Below are 20914 nucleotides of genomic sequence, written 5' to 3' on the forward strand. Positions count from 1 at the left end.
TGTCCAGGTTCTCCAGCCAGGTTCAGTCACCAGGTTCTAGTCAGGTTCTCTTGCCAATTTCTGTAGTCAGGTTCAGTCCGGGATCTTTTGCCATGTTCTCTCGCTAGGTTCTGTCTCTAGGTTCTGAGGCCAGTTTCTGTCCAGGATCTTTTGCCATGTTCTCTCCAGCGAAGTTCTTCTGTCTCTAGAGAACGTTCTGTGTAGGTTCTGTGCCTAGGTTCTGTCTCTCTCTCTGTCTCTTGCTGTCTTGTTACATCTGTATTTATACCAGTTGATTCAATCCTATCAATCTCTATTCCAAAGGTTAGGGCATTTCTCATCTCCATTCCGGGGACTAAAGATTATGTAGCTTAAGCATGATTGTTCGTAGTTAAAGTGATTAATTACCCACCTGGCACTAGTTAAGAGGTTTTATTCCCTCCCTAACTTCAGGGGAAAATCCCTACCTGGGGAAACAACCTTTCTCAGAGACCTTAGTTACAAGACATAGTGCCAAGAAGGTGAGAAAACATATTAAGAACAGTATGCCATATATGCCAGGTCCCTTGAAACAGCAAGCATGGACCGGCTCCCGGCAATACATAAAAAGTTTAGAGGGGAAAAAAAAAGCTGTGGTACATTTACACAATGGAATACTGCTCAGTTGTAAAAAAAAAAAAAAAAAAAAAAAAAGGAAATCCTTTTGTGACAGCATGGATGGACCCGGAGAGTATTATGCTAAGTCAAATAAGTCAGACAGAGAAAGACAAATACCATGTGATCTCACTTCTATGTGGAATCTAATGAGCAAAATAAACTGACCAACAAAATAGAAACAGAGGCATGGATACATGGAACAGACTGACAGCTGTCAGCGGGGAGGGGCATTGGGGGACTGGATGAAAGAAGATGAAGGGATTAAGCAAAAAAAAAAAACCCCCACAAAAACATATTTACATAGCACGTAGACACAGACAACAGTGTGGTGATAGCCAGAGGGAAACAGGGGTGAGGGGGGTGGGGATAGGTGGAGGTGGGAAACGTGGGGAGAAATGAGGACAGAAAGAAATTGCTTGGGATGATGATGGACACATGATACAGTATGCAGATGATGGGGTTTGTTTAGTTGTACACTTGAAACCTGTACCCCAATAAATTCAATTTTAAAATAAAGAAAACCAGTACAGTGATGACAGATAGCCAAGTCAACCTTAGCCCATTTTGAGACTCTATGCCAGAATTAAAATGATGATACTGTGTGGTTGCACTCTGTGAAGATTTCCAGCGTACAAATTTGAGCTAATATGATGTAAAATACCAAGTCTCACTTTGTGATACAAATCCCACAAATAAATATATCTCTTAAGAATGACATGAAAACAAGTAGGGTCTATGTTCCCTCCTTTTGAATCTAGGTGAACATAATGTTATATTGACATCTGAGCTGCAGTAATAATGGTGATAGAACTTCTACATCGTTCTCTCTGGGGATGCTTGGTCTTAAAACTGAGCCACCATACTGTGAGGAAGTTCAAGTAGCCCATGGAGAGGCCCATATGAAGGAACCACGCCTACTTGTTCACAGACCTAGCTGAACTCCCAGCCAACACCCAGCACTAACTTGTCAAGCGTGTGAGTGAACCATTTTAAAAATGGATCTTTGCCCTAGCTGGTGTGACTCAGTTAGTTGGGTGTCAATCGAAAGGTTGCTGGTTTGATTCTGGCTGGGACACATGGCTGGGTTGCAGGCCTGGTCCCTGGTAGGGGGCATGCAGGGGGCAGCTGATGGATGTTACTCTCTCACTTGATGTTTCTCTCTTCTCCCTTTCTCTCTCTCAGAATCAATAAAACTATTCTTTTTTTTAATGGATCTTTAACCCCCTGTTGATCCAGCCCAGATGGTACCACATGGGGCAGAGACATCTCTTCCTGAAAGACCTTGCCAGAATTTCAGATTGTTGGGTAAACTAAATGATTCCTGTAGTTTTAAGTCACGAAATGTTGCAGTTGAATTACAGAGCCATGGATAATTGATACAGCAAGCAAACACAGAAAATGGCTATACAGACAAATCAAGCCTGTAATTCAACCCATCCCTAGCTACATACATTATGAAAAAAAACACCCAGATATGCCTTTTATTTTGAGTTTTTATTATGGAAAATATCAAACATATATAAACAATGAACACCATCACCCAGTTTTGACAATTATCACCATTCTGATTCTTATATTATTTATATATCCATCCATTTTCCTACCTGTTCTCAATTACATTTTTTAGGTAAAATTTACATGAATTCAAATGCACAGATCTTAGCTGTATAATTTTGACAGTGGATACATTCACACCTCGTAGTCATTTTCCAAATCCCCAGGAAGTTCCCTGTTTCCCTTTCCAGCTGTCTTCTGTGTCAGTCAAGGTCCAGTCAGGAGTCAGAAATCAAGCCAGTGATTTAAATAAAGAACATTGATTCTATCCTAACAATTAAATTCTAATAAATTTATTAAATTCTAATAAATATGTTAATTCAAATTTACGTTGACAGCAATTTTAAAAGAACATGAGTTAACATGTTAAAGAAAACAGGAAATGACAGACCAAATGGATGAAAAGATGCAGAATTTTATTGGAATGTATAAGAAGAATCAAAGGGACATTCTAGAACTGGAAAACATTCTATCTGAAATGAAGAACTCACGTGTTGTATTTAACAGTAGACTGGACACAACATAAAACAGATTCAGTAAGCTCAAGTGACTATCACTTTCCTGATGCTCCCTGACCCTCAACTCAAATCCACTTCTGCTACCTGCTCCATGGCCAACCTGGACTATCATCACTCAGAATGGCTTTATCCTGAATCTTAAACACAAATATTCCACTTTCTGACTCCTACCTCCTACTTTTCCAGCCCCCTCACTCAATTACTCCCTCCAGTTTCTGTCCTGGGGCCCTGCGCTCTTTCTCCCTGGGAGATGTCAGCCACTCCCCTCTTTCAACCACCATCACCCCTCTGCCTTCCCTCGGATCTCTATCTTCAGCCCAGACCTGACCAAAGCTGACTTCATCCTCTTCCATTCCCTTCCTCCTCTCCACTCCCTCACCCCGCCAAACCCCAGCCCTCCTCTGGGAAACCCCTTCCCATTCCTCCCCCTTCTAACTCCGCCGCCAAGATGCTCCAGTACCTCGCAGACCTGAGGAATATAGTTCTCCTTGAAGTAATTTCTCAGCCAGGGGCTGGCATTGCGTAGGGAGGCCATGGCAAGAGGCTCCACTGAAACTGCGCTCCCGGCCTCCTCTCCTCGCTGGGGCGGCAGGCAGGTGCGGAGCGGGAGTCAGGGCCTCTAGAGCGTCCCGACGTTGCCCCGGCAACCGCGGGCCGGGTGGGCGGGGCGCTGGGGGCGGGGTGGGCGGGGGGCAGCCCGGAGGGGGGCGGGCTTCGGGCCGGGCGGCCCGGGCCTGGGAGGAGGTCCTGGGGAGCCCATCCCGGGCAGTGGCAGGCCCCTGTGCCCCCCTCGGGTCCCACAGGGTGCAGGTCTCCACGGAGGCAGGCCCGCCCCCCGCCCCTCGCCCCTCGCCCCATCCTGGGGGAGCCTCCGGGATGTGTCGTGGCCGGAGGGGGCGGTTTTGCTCCGTTCGCAGGGCCGCTTCCGAGAGGCGGAGCTCCGACTCCCATTTCCTCTCTCCCCCGGCGGTTCGGCTGCAGCTCCGGCGGCTGCGCGACCCGCTGGCTTCGCAGACTCCGGCGCCGGCGCCCACGAGCCCCCCGCGCTGCGCCCGGCCCCAGCGGCAGCATGGGCGGCGCCCGGGACGCGGGCTGGGTGGCGGCGGGCCTGCTCCTCGGGGCGGGCGCCTGCTACTGCATCTACCGGCTCACGCGGGGGCAGCGGCGAGGCGGCCCGGGGCTGCGGCTGCGTCCCTCCCGGTCCGCAGGTGAGGCCTCCGGGAACTGGGGGGGCGGGGGTATTGGGGGGCGGGGGGGACCGGGGCCGGCCCAGGGGTAGGCGTTGCAGAAGATGCCGCAGCGCCCACGGCTTCCCTGTGCTCGCGGTGGGGACCGCCGCCGAGGCGGGAGGGAGGCCCGGGTGCAGAGGGTGGGTCGTCCACTTGCTTGGGGTGCGGTTCTGAGCCGCGTCCCTGCCTCCACTTCTTGGTTCAAAATCCTGGGGTGAAAAAATTGCGAAACTTTCTGCCCGAGTCCGGCGTCGCAGCTGAGGATTCCATTTCTCAAAAGCACGTTGGTTGCTTCTCACGGTGAAGCTCGCTTCCGGCCTTTGTGTTACCAAAGGGACTCCCCCGACTGTGGACGGGGTGTCGCGGGGCCCGGAGCGGTAGGTGAGGTTCTGGTGCAGTTCGTTCCCCGGGAAGAAAGGACGTCCGAGGGGCAGTGCTGCCTGGACACCGCCCGGCCCCTGGGAGGGGAGGCGCCTTGCTCTGCGTGGTCCATGGGTCTGCAGCCCAGGGATGCTGGAGACGGTGCACACCCCGCTGTTTCAAAATGGAACCGTCGCCTGCTGGCGGGCAAGGACTGGCACAGGATTAGGTTTCTGTCCAGAAGTGGAAAGCTGCATTCAGGATTCCGACGATTGGCGGAATGTTTCCGGTCATGGAAGCTGTGAGGGAAATCATTAAAATCACCTGCCAACCAAGAAACGCCTCTCTCCAAACGAAGAACTAAGTAGCTTTATCGTAGAATAAGCACTCCGCTAGATTGCTACCCCTATCGCAGGCGATCTGCTACTAGGATTGCAAAGACAAAGAGTCCTCGCCTCTTTGTGTACCCAGATGTAACCTATTCATATTACGGGTATGTTCTCAAGATCCACAGCTTGTCCTTAGGAGGACTTGACCGCAGCATTTGCCCCGGGGACTGCAGGGAAGCGCACCTCCCCATAGTTCATCCTAAGTGCACGGGTAGTTGGGGTGGCGCTTTGTGTTAGCTTTTATTCTGAGGGAAAATAAGACTTCGCAGTATCTTTTTGATAAGCCGGTGGTTGCAACATGGAGCCAGATGCCAAGCCTAAACTCAGAGACGAGATCAGCTCCATCTGGTGTTCCTTGGTGTTTACATTTTCTTTTCTTTTTTAAAAAAATATATTTTATTGATTTTTTTTTTACAGAGAGGAAGGGAGAGGTATAGAGAGTTAGAAACATCCATGAGAGAGAAACATCGATCAGCTGCCTCCTGCACGTCCCCTATGGGGGATGTGCCTGCAACCAAGGTACATGCCCTTGATCGGAATCAAACCTGAGACCCTCCAGTCCTCAGGCCAACGCTCTATCCACTGAGCCAAACTGGCCAGGGCTACATTTTCTTTATTTGTCTTTAATTTTATTGTTGAAAGTATTACATATGTCTCCCTTTTCCCCCATTGACCCCTTCTAGCCCACCCCCAGCCCAGGCCTTCACCAACCTATTATCTGTGTCCATGGGTTATGCATATATGCATATAAGTTCTTTGGGTGAAACAGATAATCCCAAAGCCACTAAGAAAGACTTTATTGGATTGCAAGAGGCTTACTTACCTTTTAAAAAGATGTATATTTATGTCAGAGACATAAAGGAATTACAAGTTTGCTCAAGGAAATGCTGTAAGAAAGGGGAGTGGATGGGGAGGTCTCTTTCCCCTTTTCCACAAAGGAAAGCTCTTTTTAAAGATTTGCATTTATACTTCTTTACAAAGCCTAACATGTTGTCTTTGTGTCAGAGATGTTTCTGTGTAAGTAATTGATCTGTTGGCCTGGACTCATACTTCTCACTTATTCTGATGAAGACTGATGAAGTCTTACTTTTCTGTTGTTTTCTTAATCCTCATATGAAGATATTTCTTCCATTGATTTTTAGAAAAAGTGGAAGGAAGGGGGAGAGAGAAACATAGATTGGTTGCCTCCTCAACGTGCCCAGACTGGGTACGGGGATCGAGCCTGCAGCCAAGGTACATGCCCCCAGAATCAAACCCTTGACCAGAGTCAAACCCATGATTCTGCAGTCCGTGGGTGGTCACTCTGACCACTGAGCCAGACCGGCTAGTGCCAAAGTCTTACTTTTTTAAACTTAATTTTATCGTTTCCCAAAATCACCATTACCTTAGGTCAGGAAGCTTACAAAGTAAGTTGCTCACAGTATCTTCTTCCTGAAGCTACACATTTGTCTTTGAATAACACTGAGAAAAACCCATTTTGTCAGCATCATTCTTAAATTTTTAGAAGGTGATTTTTTAAATTGAGGTTACAATTAGCATATAACATTCTTTATATATATATGTATGTATATATATATAATCAATATATACATATATCAAATTACAGTCTTTTGATTTATGTATATATTGCAAAATGATCACTACAATAAGTTTATTGGCACCCATCGCCATACAGTTACAATTTTTTTTCCTTGGGGTGAGAACTTTTAAGACTTACTCTTTTAGCAATTTTCAAGTATATATAGAGTATTGTTAATTAGGTATGCGCCCTGACAGGGAACCAAATCCGCAACCTTTTGGTGTACAAGTCGATGCACCAATGAACTGGGCCACCCGGCTAGGGCTACTTAATTATTTTAATTACAGCAGTAACACATGTTTGTTGTTTTGTTTATTTTTTTTAAATATATTTTATTGATTTTTTACAGAGAGGAAGGGAGAGAGAGATAGTTAGAAACATCGATGAGAGAGAAACATCGATCAGCTGCCTCCCGCACATCTCCTACTGGGATATGCTCACAACCAAGGTACATGCCCTTGACCGGAATCGAACCTGGGACCTTTCAATCCGCAGGCCGACGCTCTATCCACTGAGCCAAACCAGTTTCGGCATGTTTGTTGTTTTTAAAAAAATCAGAAAATACTTATTAGCACAGGGTGGAAAATAAGTCACTTTTAACCCCAGCACCCAAAGATAACCTCCTATAATAATTTGGTACATGTTTTTAAAAAGAAAAAGTACAAATGTGACATAATATAGTACCTATTTTGTATAACCCTTCTCTTCCCCCACCTCCAATAGTGTAGTGTGGACACATGCATTGTCTGACCTATAATCCTAGTTTTACTTTTAAGGAATTGTTCTATGTTTATAATACAATAATCTATATAATAAAAGGGTAATATGCTAATTAGACCGGCATCCTTCCGGACGTCATTCCAGATGTCCTTCCTGATGAAGCCAGGCCGGAGGGAAGCCAGCCCAGGTCCCAGGTCCTGGGTGCCGGAGGGAAGCCAGTGCTGGCAGCTGGGGAAAGGAAGGCCTACTCTTGCATGAATTTTCATGCATCGGGCCGCTAGTCTGTCTCTCTCTCTTTCTCTCTCTCTCTCTCTCTCTCTCTCTCTCTCTCTCTCTCTCTATATATATATATATATATATATATATATATGTATATATATATATATATATGGCTAAGTGACCAACCATACATGCATTCGACTGTCCGACCGACTGGTACATATGACGCACTGGCAATTTAAAAATAAGCATTGATTCGTACATGCACAATACATATAAAGCTCTCGCTGGCGCCAATCAGACAGAGTAAGAATTTTCCGACCTGAACCCATTTTTGGACATGGTCAGTTATATGTTGCTTTCTCTCGAGTTCAAAGAGCATGTGACATTAAAGTTAAAGTTGCAAATACTTCATCATAAGGGAAATTAGTCAAGCTCTCTGAAAGTGTTTTTACTATTAATGTGGTATACATAGATATTAGAATAAGTTTAATCAATTTATTAGTCATTGTTTTTATCAATGTTTTTATATCATGTTTTTGTTTTTATATCGTCTTTATTGTGTTGTTGTTTATTCATCAATTTATATATCATTTTCATATACATTTTACTAATTTTCTTTCATCTCTGACACTTCTATTATAGAGAAAGGGCAAATAGTGATATTAAAATATTTCTTCTAATTAAATTCCTTTCAATGTGCACGAATCCATGCACCAGACCACTAGTGTTGTAAAAATGGTTTTCATTTCTGCAAAGAGGATCTTTTTTTTTTCTTGAGGTTAAAAGCTATAATTCTAAAAGTCACTGAGCAGATCCCGCATCCGACTGTTCTGGCATTTCCTCGAATGACAGCTTTGCCTTTGTCTTTGCCACAGCAGATCAGGACACCTATCGAGCCTCCCAGTCAGCAGTGCCTTGTTCATATAAACCAAACAAAAGTGCCACACCAGAACCACGATTGGGTTCCTCCCATAACTCTCTCCTGCCAGAGGTGCCCTTAAAATTGTGATCAGAAAAGGTCTGCTTCATGCAAATCACATTCCTATGGGCAAATGTTTCATTGGATGGGTGTACCTGATTTTTTGAAGAAACAGAAAATGCAGTTGGCATTAAGGTTATATATTATTTGCTTGCAGTGTCTTACTAAAAAAAAAAAATACCATCTGTAGATTACAATAGTATCATCTTCCCAGGGTTACTTGAGGATTATATCAGACAAAACGCATAAAGTGCTTAACTCCATGCCTGGCTGGCATCAGAGCATTCACTACTGTGGTAAAAATTTTTTAATCTGGTATTGATTTTAAGTGAACTTTATATCATTTTCTTTTCATGCAGAAGACTTAACCAATGGCTCATATGATGATGTCCTAAATGCTGAACAACTTCAGAAACTCCTTTATCTGCTTGAGATAACCGAGGATCCTGCGATCATTGAAAGAGCGTTGGTCACTCTGGGTAACAATGCAGCCTTTTCCGCTAACCAGGTGAGTACCCTCCTCTGGGCACACAGGCTCCTCCCATTCTTACCCACCGCAGGATGGCGACCCTGCGGAGTTACAGCCTCCATTTCCTCACCTACAGACTGTGACTACTTACACCTGCAGCAGCTTAAAGAGCTGTAATTATTAATCTGCTTCTGCATCCCTGTGAAGCCGGTCACAGGTATCACATTCGTAATAAGCGTATCTAACATTAGCATTGCTTGGCCTTTTAAATTATTTCACATTCAGCAGTAGAACAATGAAAGCCTCTAACGTTGAAGTACATGCTTTACGCTGTAATAACTCTTACGAGGATGGTTCTGGTGCAGGGTGTCCCCGGATCACTCTGACAACCACTAACCAGGGTAAACAGCTTATAAGACTAAAGAGCTTAATTTGAATGCTTTCATCTCTGACCCCATGAAGAAAGAGTAGAAAAATTTTTTGTTACTATTTTCAGCTAGTGCCCCTTTTTAACATGTAATGAATGCAAAATTAATTGGAATTTTGTACTTTATTTCAGTCCAGTTTTCTTCAGTAAGGCAAGGTTTACTGTAAAGCTCTAGAAATTTAGAATGAAATAGAATATTTGTGTATTGCTCACATTCTTTCAGTCGCAAGTGACAGGACCCAGCTTAAATTATTTTAAACCAGAAAGGGAAAATATTGAGCTCAGTTAACTTGGACATCCAAGAATAGCGCTGGTTTCAGGCACAAGTGAATACAGTTCAAGACGATGGAAAGTGTTACCGGAGCTCGCTGCTCTCTATCTTCTGTCTTTGCTTACTCCTGCTTCTTTTTGTGTGTTGGTCTTTGTGTCTCTGGCTGCAAAGAGGTTTCCTTCACAGGGACGGAAACAAAGCCACTGGCCTCTGAAGCCTTCATCCCTATAGCTCATAGTCCAGGAGGTGGAGTTGCTGTGCTAGGGTCAAGTCTCTGGGTCAAGGCCCCATGGACCATGATTAGCGAGGCCTGACTCGCAGGAGCATCCTACAGCCATACTGCAGAGATGGGTATGAACACGGCTGACCAGCAGTCCCACCAGGGACTGTATGGGATAGAGGAGGTGCCATGTCTGCCCCCGGGGAAAGAGGGGTGCCAGGCAATCAGAAATAACAGAGAATAATTTATTGGCATGCCTGTATTGGGATATTTCTGATGCCATAGTTTTATATCTCTCTGAAACAAACTGTACTCAAGTGGGTCAATGGCCACTGGCAAATCAGTGCTTTCTTGGGTAATGAGAGTTAGTGCCCCTCATCGTTAATTATAGTGCCTTGATCTGCTTTAGCCCGGGGTGGGGCGGGGGGGGGGGGGAGGCGGGGTATGCTGTTTTCTAGTAACGGTAACCACACGTTTTTGGGGAAGAACCTGGAACTGAAGAGGGAAGGTTTTTTTCCTCTCCATGCTGTGCCCACCCTTAACAACAGAATAAGGGTATTGGGCTGTTGGTAAATATGACAGTAATCATTTTCAGCCTATGTTTCTTATAACAGTTGAAGCAGTTGTACAGCTCATCGTCAGGGCCAAAGGCACATAGTATCATAGTGTTGCAATTGATTGTGAGAAATTCCCGAGTCAATTTTCCTCTGAAGATTTGGGAACCATTTATCAAACTGTGGCACTTCAGTTCTGCAAGATGTTAATAGCTGTCTCTCCCATCACTTCCACACTGGAAAATGACGCTCTTTTTGTATACAGTTCATAGACATACAGTGGACTCTTGAACAGTAAGAGGGTTAGGAGCACCAACCTCCGTACAGTTGAAAATCTGCAAATAACTTTTGATACCCCCAGAACTTAACTACTAATAGCCTACTGTTGGCCCAAAGCCTTACTGGTAACATAAACAGTCGATTAACACATATTTTGCTATATGTATTATATACTGTATTCTTAAAATAAGGCAATATAGAGAAAAGAAAATGTCATTAAAATAATAAGATTGGATGTGGAGAGAGCAGAGTGTCTGAAAAATGGCTCCTCTGTGTATAACACATCCAACAGCAACTTGGGCTTACTCTCACAGGTGGCAGGACACCATGACCTTCCTGTGACATTACGCCCTATATAATAATAATAATAATAATAATAATAATAATAATGATGATGATGATGAAGGGAAAATACAGTTATAGAATTTACTGAAAAAATTCCATGTATAAGTGGACCCATGCATTTCAAACCCGTGTTGTTCAGAATTCAGTTGTACTGTATTCAGTACTCCCTCTTGGAGCCTCCCAATGCACATGAACATTAATGCATCACAAGAAAGAAATATGTTTACTCTTATTATACCCAAAGTTTCTCACACTTGCTTAACCATAAGACCTCCCCTTTTTAAAATGGAACACCCATTAACATCTGGAACATCCATTAATATCTTGAGGGCTTGGTATCCCAAAGAATATATTTTAACAAAACACTGCTTTAGTATTCTAAATCATATTTTTATAAATTTGCCTGTGTAGAGGTGATATAACTTATTTCAAACTGAAATAATTTTGTTTGTAAATTGCTTTGAGATCATTATAATAACTGTGCAAATCTTTATCGCCATGCAATAGTTTAAATAATTACATCTTAATTTTATTTTCAGTTGATTTCTTTACCTATTATATTATGGATGGTAAATTTTTTAAATAGGAATTATGGGTTGTATATAGGAAAGATATTTCCAAAGAGTCGTTAATTTTTTATTTATGTTTGTGGATGCAAAGAAGTCGATGTAGGGGGCTACAGACTGAATTTATGGTGCTGTTTTCCCCCTCTTAGGTTATTATTCGTGAATTGGGTGGTATTCCAATTGTTGGAAGCAAAATCAAGGATCCCAACCACAGTATTAAAGAGAAGGCTTTAAATGCACTGAGTAACCTGAGTGTGAATGTTGAAAATCAAATCAAGATAAAGGTAAGCTATCTAAAATCACAAATGTGTAAGGTTATTGATAAATGAAAGAGAAAACAATGACAAGGTCAGTAATAAAATGTTAGTCGACTACCCTTTATAATGTTGTGGCCAAGAATTACCCTTTTTCCCCAGCTTTATTGAGATATAATTGACATATAACGCTGTGCGAGTTTAAGGTGTAGAGAGTGATGATTGGATACATACATACATTACAAAATGATGACCACCATAGTGTTAGCTAACCCCTCCATCATCTCACATAGTTACCTTCTTTTCCCTGTGGTAAGAACATCTAAAATCTAGTCTTTTAGCAACTTTCAGGTATACAAGGGCTGCGAGTTGGACATGCTTGCACTAGAGTATTACTGTAGTCGCCTTGCTGTATGTAGATCCCCAGAATTCATTCATCTTATAACTGGAAGGTTGTACCCTTTGACCAACATCTCCCCATTTCTCCCACCCACAGCACCTGGCAACCACCTGCTACTCTGTTTCTAGGAGTTAGGCTTTTTCAGATTCTGTATATAAATGAGATCATTCAGTATTTGTCTTTCTCTGTTTGACTTATTTCACTTCATATAATGTACCCAGATTCCATCCCTGTGGCAAATGGCAGGATTTCATTCTCTTTAATGGCTGAATAATATTCCGTTGTGTATATCACGTTTTCTTGATCCATTTGTCAACAGACACTTAGGTTGTTTCTCTCTCTGGTTATTGTGAATAATGCTCCAGTGCGCGTGGGGGTATAGCTTTCTCTTCGAGATAGTGATTTCGTTCCCTTCAGATAAATACTCAGAAGTGGAACTGCTGGATCGTATGGTAGTTCTATTTTTAATTTCTTGAGGAACCTCCATACTGTTTTCTGTAGTGGCTGCACCAGTTTACATTCCCACCAACAGTGCACAGGGATGGTTTTTCTCTCCATCATTGCCACTTTTTGTTTGTTGGTTGATTGATTGATGACTGGTTAATTTAAAGAAAAAAAATTTTTAACCCTCACCTGAGATTATGCCTTTTCATCAATTCTAAAGAGAGAGGAAGGGAAGGGGAAACAGAGAGAAATGTTGATTGGTTGCCTCCCTCATACGGCCTGACTGGGAATCGAACCAGAGACCCTCTGTGCACAGACAGTGCTCTATCCTTGGAACCACTGGCCAGGCTGTTGGTTTACTAATGACGGCCATTCTGACAAGTGTGAGGTGACATCTCATTGTGGTTTTGATTTGCATTTCCCTGGTGATTAGTGATGTTGAGCATCTTTTCCTGAACTTATTGACCATGTATATCTCTCCTTTGGAATAATGTCTGCCCATTAATGGGTAAAATAAGGCGGAGGAGGGAGGGATCTAAACCAGCCAGTAAGAGGTGCAGTGAGTTTTTGAATTTGGGGATTCAGTTTAATCCAAGTAGTAAAGGAACCAGGCCAGAGTCAAATAACATCAAAAGATAGAAATAACAAATTAAGAAATTATGTTAATTCAACATTTATTGAGCTCCTGATCTGTGGTACAGAGCTAAGAAATGAACATAATTAACATCTTTTTTAAGAAAGCTAGACGGAAAGATAAGGTAAGTAATCAAGGCAGAACACGAAGTACTTTAAGGAAAAATGTAACTAAAAACATCGTTGAGTACATAGAAAGGGGAGATCTCATCAAAGTTTCTGTAAAAGGTAGATTACAACCTGGCTCTTAAAGTCTAAGTTTTCTACAGGTAGAGTTGGGGAGGAGGGAATTCCAGGAGAAAGGAATGAGCTAAGGTGGGCACAGCTCCAGAAATAACTGAGCTGCCCATTTGGTAATCTCGTTGCTAGAACTGAAATGGCAAAAGGTTCCGAGACAATAGGGATGTAAATACCCAACACATTTTAGGAAATGCTTTGAGAGACATCACTATCTGACATAAATATGACTTATAAGAGCTAAGGAAATGCTGTGGTTTTTTTTTAAAGGAATGATGTGTGATGAAATTGTGACCAAGAGAGCCAGTTGACTTGTAAACATCATTTAGATCTTGGAACCAGATTAAAAATTTAATCTCTCTTTGCTTTACTACCATTGCTTTAGTTTCTGTGGTAACATGGATACTACCTGGGTATTATTTAAATGTTAAATTTCTTAGCATTTATATTAGGAATTTTTCTTACCAGTTAGAATGTTTGGTGGAGTTCAGATTTAGTTGGGTGAATACCAATTATCTGAGAGAGAGAATTTTTCCAAGGTGGAAAGACCATGGCCAGACATAGAAAATAGAGTTCAAAAAACTTCCCATCACACTGGGTTTAGTTCTGTTATGTGTGAAATAGGAGTGCTGCCGGCATTGCATTATTTTTTGCCAGTGGTGGTTAATAATATCATGAAGGAGTAGTTCAGATATGTTCCCCTAGGCGTATATGAACCTTGGGCCATATATAGTTTTGCTTATTTTTGATAGGACTAACTATAAAGCAAAATTCTTTTTGACTCTCCCCTCACCTTCTTTACTCTTTTACTTCTTAATGTACCTCCTAGACCAGTGATGGCGAACCTATGACACGCGTGTCAGAGGTGACACGCGAACTCATTCTTTTGGTTGATTTTTCTTTGTTAAATGGCATTTAAATATATAAAATAAATATCAAAAATATAAGTCTTTGTTTTACTATGGTTGCAAATATCAAAAAATTTCTGTGACACGTCACCAGAGTTAAGTTAGGGTTTTTCAAAATGCTGACACGCCGAGCTCAAAAGGTTCGCCATTACTGCCCTAGACCCTATGTGAAGGTGCTTAACCATGGTACAAAGAGACTTCACACATGTTCCTCCTTAATTCTGTTGTGCTCAGAACAGTTGACTCACTATGCAGAAACTTACTGTTCAATAGAAAAACTTTGGAGATTCTAAGATGCTCACTTTTTCCCCCCACCTCCAGGTATACGTCAATCAAGTCTGTGAGGATGTCTTCTCTGGCCCCCTGAACTCCCCTGTGCAGTTGGCGGGACTGCGATTGCTAACAAACATGACAGTTACCAACGACCATCAGCATATGTTTACCAATTACATTACAGACCTGTTCCAAGTGTTGCTTGCAGGAAATGGAACCACCAAGGTACGCAGGAAACGGTGATTACTTCAAGTACAAAGAGCTATCGCATCAAGTTTATAAGATTGGAATTGAATTTTCAAGTCCCTCAAAAGAGAAAGTTAAAGTTTATTAAAAACCCTTACATGGGTCCAAGAAAGTAAATTAGTTTAATCCCCTAATATGAATTTCAAAATTAACTTGTGAAAATAATATATTTTGGTTACCAATAGATTGGTATTTATTTGGTTTTCTGCACACCAGTTTACGTTCTACTGAAGGTGGCTAGCTTCCCTCCCCCACCCCACCCCAATGGCGTCTTCGAGTGATAGTGCTGGTGAATTGAATTTTTGCTTACCTTGGGCTTAACAAAACATATTTTTGATTCAGCCATTATTGGTTGAAAAATCTTTTTAATGCTACTCTTAAGTTTTAGTAATGGACGTTTCAGTGCTTCACTTTGACCTGTTACGTAGACATAGGAAGCAATAGGTTGAGGTGAATTAAGTAGAATCTCAAGAGATACCCTATGAAAGTTCCTTAAGCAACCCCTCATACTAGTGTGTATTCTTATCAAGTACCATTTTTTAAGAAGTAGCATAAAAACAGAAGGCAGATTAATCAGTTTCCGGTTTGTTGGGTTGGCCCATCAGTGTTTTCCTGTGTTAGTCTCTGTTCTCTGAACAGTTGACATAAACATGCACAAGCATTTTATGGTTTGTTTGTTTTTAAATTGCCACCTGAGGATATTTCCATTGACTTTATAGAAAAAGGAAGGGAGAGAGAGGGAAGCATGTGCCAGAGAAACTGATTGGCTGCCTCCCTACTTGCCCCTACTGGGGATCAAGCCTAGGTATGTGCCCTGACCAGGAATCAAGCCCGTAGCCCTCTTGGAGCACAGGACGTTGCTCAACCGACTGAGCCGCACCGGCTGGGCAAACACACAAGCATTTTAGAAGAACTGGATGTGATGCCAGACTCCAAATACACAGTGTCACTGAAGTTATTTCTGAGGTTATCAAATCGTGATCACAGCTGAGCCCCATTATAATCCTTTTAAAGTTTGACCTGAGATGTTTTTATGTGGGCTTTCCATATTTCCAGCAGCCAAACTTCTTTGGATGTACCCAAAGGCATTCAAAATTAAATGTAATAATCGTAATAGTAATATCTTAACAATATTGCTTCATCCATTGACAATTTCCAAAATGCATGCACCCATCAGCATCTCTCTCTCTCCAGGAGACCAAGGTAACTTCCAGCCCCTGGGGCCCTGTGGAAACTCCCTTCCCTCGCCCCCGTGGCCTGGCAGTTGTAGGAAAAATCCTTCCTCCGCCTCTCTCTGCAGCTGCCTTACCCCAAACCCCAGAGGAACACTGGAGTTCAGAGCCAGGCGAGTCTGACCTTGGGGCTGTAAAGATCGGTCTCAGACGTGGTCTATGTTTTAATATATTTTATGACTTCTTAAAAGGTGACTCACGCCCTGGCCACTGTGGCTACTTGGTTGGAGCAATGTCCCATACACCAAAAGATTTGATCCCAGGTTTCGGATTCAATCCCTGGTCAGAGCACACATGTGAGGCAACCAACTGGTCCATGTTTCTCTCTCTAAATAATCAATAAAACATGTCTTTGGGTAAGAATTATTTAAAAAAAAAAAAAAAAAAGGTGACACACACCACAATAGTATGTTGTTCTATTTCTGTTTTTCCATTACTGTGCCTAGTACAATATTTCTGGAATAGAAAATTGGCTTTTATGGTCTGTCTGGGAATCTAACCACCAATTATAACATTGTTTTTCTCCTTAAAAAAAAAAAAAAAATTTAAAGTTTCAACTTGCAAACTAACTTTTGGATAGTAATCCATTTGTAAGTGGGAAATTGTATCCATTTTAGATATTTCCTTGGTAAGTAACCACCAAAATGACTTTCTTTTAATCTTATTTTTAATAAGTGATCTCACTGCACTCTAATAACCTTTTGGGTATAACAGTGATCCCTAACTAAATAGAAATAGTGGAAGATGAATGTACATAAACTGCTCCATCTACAGTGAGAGCAAAGAAAACTTAATGGCTTCAGAGAAATGACCCAGAGCCCACTACAAGATGGCACATGTGATAAGAGACAGACATAATGTGGTTTCAAACTAAAATACTATGTTCTTTGGTGTGGGTTTTTTTGTTTTGTTTTGTTTTTTCCATGTCATCTCTCTTCTACAGAACATAGCAACGTGGAATTTTAGTTCAGGATACTGTATGCTGCTGCAGTTATTATTTCTGGTGTAAATCTGCCCTCGTTGACAACTAAGGGCCGTTTAGATTCTGTTGACTTCATCCAAGCTTATTTCATAGTTTTGGGGCCACCCTATTTCAGAACTCTGGTCCCAGTTTTCTTAATCAAAACTTCAGTGAAGTTGGAGACGAGTGTTTATTCCTAACACTTTCTATCGGTGTCGCTGGCAGCCAGGTGGGCCACCCAGACCTAACAGTGACTCTAGGAAATGCACTAAAGAAAAAGGTCAGAAGTTGTCTTTGCTCTTTCACTTTAAAAGGCTGTAATTTTACAAAGGATGTCTGTCTGGAAAACATGATCTCCACATATACAAGAAACTGTTACCCGTGGTTTCCACTGGGAGTGCAGTAGGCAGATAGGATGGTGGCTTTTGTTTTTACCTTGTTCTTCTGCACTGTTTGAAATCTATCATGATCATTTATTAATTTTATTTTTAAAAATTTAAGGAAAATAAAGTTTAATATCAATATTTTAGTTTTCCACTGCATAATTTTTAAGTTGATTAAAAAATAAATTAAGCTAAGTCATATATTCTCCTCCTTGATTAACACATTAGTATGTTCAACGTGTTCAAAGGAGTATATCAATATGTACGATCTGTATATATAAAAGCCTAAGCGACCATTTGTTTGACTGATAGCTATAACACGCACTGACCACCAGGGGGCAGACGCTCAATGCACAGGCAGGAAACATGGGACAGACTGATGAATCTCAGAGGGAAGGGGGGAGGGCAGGAAGAGATTAACCAAAGATCTTATATGCATGGATTCATGCACCAGTGGGGTCCCTCAGTCTGGCCTGCAGGGATGGGGCGAAAACCGGCAGTCCAACATCCCCTGAGGGGTCCTGGATTGTGAGAGGGTGCAGGCCAGGCCAAAGAACCAGGCCTCTAGTAAGTACGTAAAGACCAGGGAGAAAATACCAAAACTTAATAGTGATCATTTCTGGTCATGGAAATATGGGTGAATTTCCTTTTTGTGTTTTTCTATCTTCTTTGCTAATATTCTCTAGTAAACACATAATGCCTTTGTAATCAAAGAAAGTTTTGTAAAATACACATCTGGTTCCTTTCGGGTCTAGTGGAGAGCACATTTGTCACCGTTTCCTGACTTCAGAACCCCCTCCCTGCTCCTCACTCTCATTTCAAATATCTTGTAGGAAGTACAGTTTTATTTGACCGTTGTTTTTAAAGTAGGAATTCTATTTTAATTTTTTTATTACTAAGTTTTCAGTTAGGAATGCTGATTTTTTAGCTACTTGCCTGTAAGTTAACATTTATTTGCTGATTATTTCTATCACTGCCCATTTAAATGATCATAAAGCATTTCCACATTAAAAAAGTAAATTCAAAGATTCATTGTGACCCACTAAGAAGAAAAGGGCCATATTGTTATTTATTTAATCTTCGTAACCAAATTGTTTTTAAATTTTCATACTTTAAATAGAAATAAACTGAACTTTGAAAGATTCCTTTTTGTTCCAAAGATCATATTTCACCTAACAGTAATCATAATACAAGTTATGTAACACATGTTAAACCTACCATGTGTTAGATATGCATGTAGGTGGGGGTGAATATTGTCTTCACAATTTTCTCCCTATCTCCCTAACAAGGTAATTGGAAAAATTTGGTTTAAATAACACAAGTGCTCTGAGACCTGTGCCAGGTGTTGGGGGGCAGGAGTGGGTGTGGGTAGGGAGGGAGCGATCCCTTTTACATAAGATGAATTGAGAGCCTCCATGGAGTAAGAGAATTTGAGCCAGACCTTGAAGCATAGGCACTGCTTTAAAATGTGACGTGGCGAGAGGACAGGGGGAGAAAAATTCATGCCAACTCAGTCTCAAATAAACCAATGTTGTTCTTAATTTCAGGTTCAAGTTTTAAAACTGCTGTTGAATTTGTCTGAAAATCCAGCCATGACTGAAGGACTACTTGGTGCCCAAGTAAATAGCTTACATGTTTGTTTTGTAAATATACAAATGTGTAGATTTGGACAGATAGATCTGGATGGATTTATCCCTTTTAAAATGCTAACAGGGATCATCTCTGAGGAGCAATATTGTGTTATGTTTCTTCTTTGGTTCTTTTTGCCTGCATGAATTCCCCCAAACTTTTTGTAAGGAGCATATTTTACTTTTAAAATTTGTTTTTGAAAAGGTCTCCCTAGTAAAAAGAAATAGTAATTTTTCTGTCTCCACCCAGTTTGGGATATACTTATATCATCACCTCTTTTACACTTGACTTGGTTATGCTCACATGTATCTCTTATCTACGGAAACACTAGTGTGAAAGGAGTTCCCAGTACGCGCCTGATGCTGGGCGAGTGCCGATACTCCGAGTGAGTACAGGGTGATATGGTGCTTGTCCTCACGGAGCTTACAATGTAGGGAGGAGACAAAAATGTGTAACAGGAGAACAAGACAATTAGAAGATAAGTATTCTGAAGGAAGCAGAGGTGGTGCAGTTAGAACCAACTCAGCTCCTGTGGAAAGAGACCCTGCTCTGTTCACATGCTCATTATGTGTGCAGTAAATGTTTGACGGGTGAATTGAGGAGGCCCCACGAAGACTGTATGATGGACCTTAAAAAAGGAAATGGGTGTTTCCCCAAATGATTATATTCTAGGATTCCAAGGAAATCATATTTTTCAGCTAAAATATGAAACCTCTTTTTTCCATTAGTATACAGTGTGGGGGTACATAAGATTTTGCATTTATGTTATACAATCGTAGGGGTAATGTTCAATGGTAAGATTTTTAAGATGTATTCAACAGTTTTAAAATGAAAATATACATGAAAAATGTTTTCATATATTAAAATACTTATTGTTTCCTTTTCCAGGTGGATTCATCATTCCTTTCCCTTTATGATGGCCACGTGGCAAAGGAGATTCTTCTTCGAGCTCTTACACTATTTCAGAATATAAATAACTGCCTCAAAAAGGAAGGCCACTTAACTGTCCAGCCTACTTTCACTCAAGGTTCATTGTTTTTCCTGTTATATGGAGAAGAATGTGCCCAGAAAATGAGAGCATTAGTTAATCATCATGATGCGGACGTGAAGGAAAAGGTAACAATCATACCCAAATTCTAACTGGTAGGTCATACTTTCCAAAGAGTAATGCAGTCTGGAAGTAACTTCATCTTCTTTACAAAGGGATTCTTCCAGCTGCTGAATTTAAACAGTAAATGTCAGATTTCATCATTTCCACAGCTAGAACTTGCCATAGTCTTGTGATGTATTTTGGACCATTTTATTGAAACAAATATAACAGCTTGTTCTGAAACATTTATTTCCTTTTATTTTGCTCTTTGCTGAGCTACTTTATTTCTTCTACATGAAGTGACAGTGACCTTTTTATATGTAAGCTACTCTTCTGCTGTTTGCTGTGATTAGTACTCACCTTGGAGAGCATTAGTGTGTGATTGTTTCAGAACTGCCGCAGGAATGACCTTCTTCTAGTAACAATGAGATCCTGTGCTCTTGAGTCCACCTGCCAGCCTAGCCACACTGCTTTCAGAAGTCTGTTCTAATTATTAAAATCTGTTCTAGTCAATGAAAATGGTAAACTTCTCGGAGAAATGTTTCCTACTACTCACCCACTCCCATGCAGTGTGCCAGCAGGTAAAGATGCTGTTATAAAATCCTGGGATCCATCTCAGTGCCCACCTATGGTCAATTGGTTAAGTCAATCATCTAGTCCTAAAGAACTAAGTAGATCTGAATGTGCTAATGTGGAAAGACACCCCTGAAATATGAATATTTTTAAATGAAAGCTATTTAGGCTTATATATGGATAGCCACTTCTAGAATGATACTCAAACTCCTGGGTGTGGGACTGTGGAGTGAGGAAATGACTTTTCTATGTTCACATTCTACTGTTTGAAATTTTTACTGTGGCATAAATTTTATCATAATTTTTTAAATAAAAAGGAAAAGTAACTCACAAG

At 41.4% G+C, this 20914-nt stretch overlaps 2 protein-coding genes across 2 annotated transcripts in view; one reads left to right on the forward strand and one right to left on the reverse strand.

Annotated features, from left to right (window-relative positions):
* The window catches only part of FBXL13 (F-box and leucine rich repeat protein 13), a gene marked incomplete at both ends in the record, with an annotated part of 152915 nt that extends 149672 nt beyond the window's left edge, over positions 1-3243 (reverse strand). The window contains one exon of the mRNA XM_081102001.1: positions 3169-3243. Coding sequence (XP_080958127.1) covers positions 3169-3243 — 75 coding nt within the window. The remainder of the gene's footprint in view (positions 1-3168) is intronic.
* Positions 3244-3508: 265 nt separating this feature from the next.
* On the forward strand, positions 3509-20911 carry ARMC10 (armadillo repeat containing 10). The gene is made up of 6 exons (XM_081102263.1): positions 3509-3916; positions 8546-8694; positions 11467-11601; positions 14515-14691; positions 18836-18907; positions 19806-20911. Exons 1-6 carry the CDS (start codon positions 3778-3780, stop codon positions 20055-20057), a joined length of 924 nt encoding a protein of 307 aa, XP_080958389.1. The 5' UTR covers positions 3509-3777; the 3' UTR covers positions 20058-20911.
* Positions 20912-20914: the final 3 nt, after the last annotated feature.

Source organism: Myotis nattereri (genome assembly GCF_964212035.1).
Source record: "Myotis nattereri genome assembly, chromosome: 11".
Taxonomy (NCBI): Eukaryota; Metazoa; Chordata; class Mammalia; order Chiroptera; family Vespertilionidae; genus Myotis; species Myotis nattereri.

What these genes read in the sequence shown, in the direction of transcription:
- ARMC10 (XM_081102263.1), top strand. Translation starts at nt 3,778, where the DNA reads ATGGGCGGCGCCCGGGACGCGGGCTGGGTGGCGGCGGGCCTGCTCCTC. An exon ending in GCGTCCCTCCCGGTCCGCAG is followed by an intron (nt 3,917 to 8,545) that starts GTGAGGCCTCCG and finishes CTTTTCATGCAG; the next exon opens with AAGACTTAACCAATGGCTCA. An exon ending in CAGCCTTTTCCGCTAACCAG is followed by an intron (nt 8,695 to 11,466) that starts GTGAGTACCCTC and finishes TCCCCCTCTTAG; the next exon opens with GTTATTATTCGTGAATTGGG.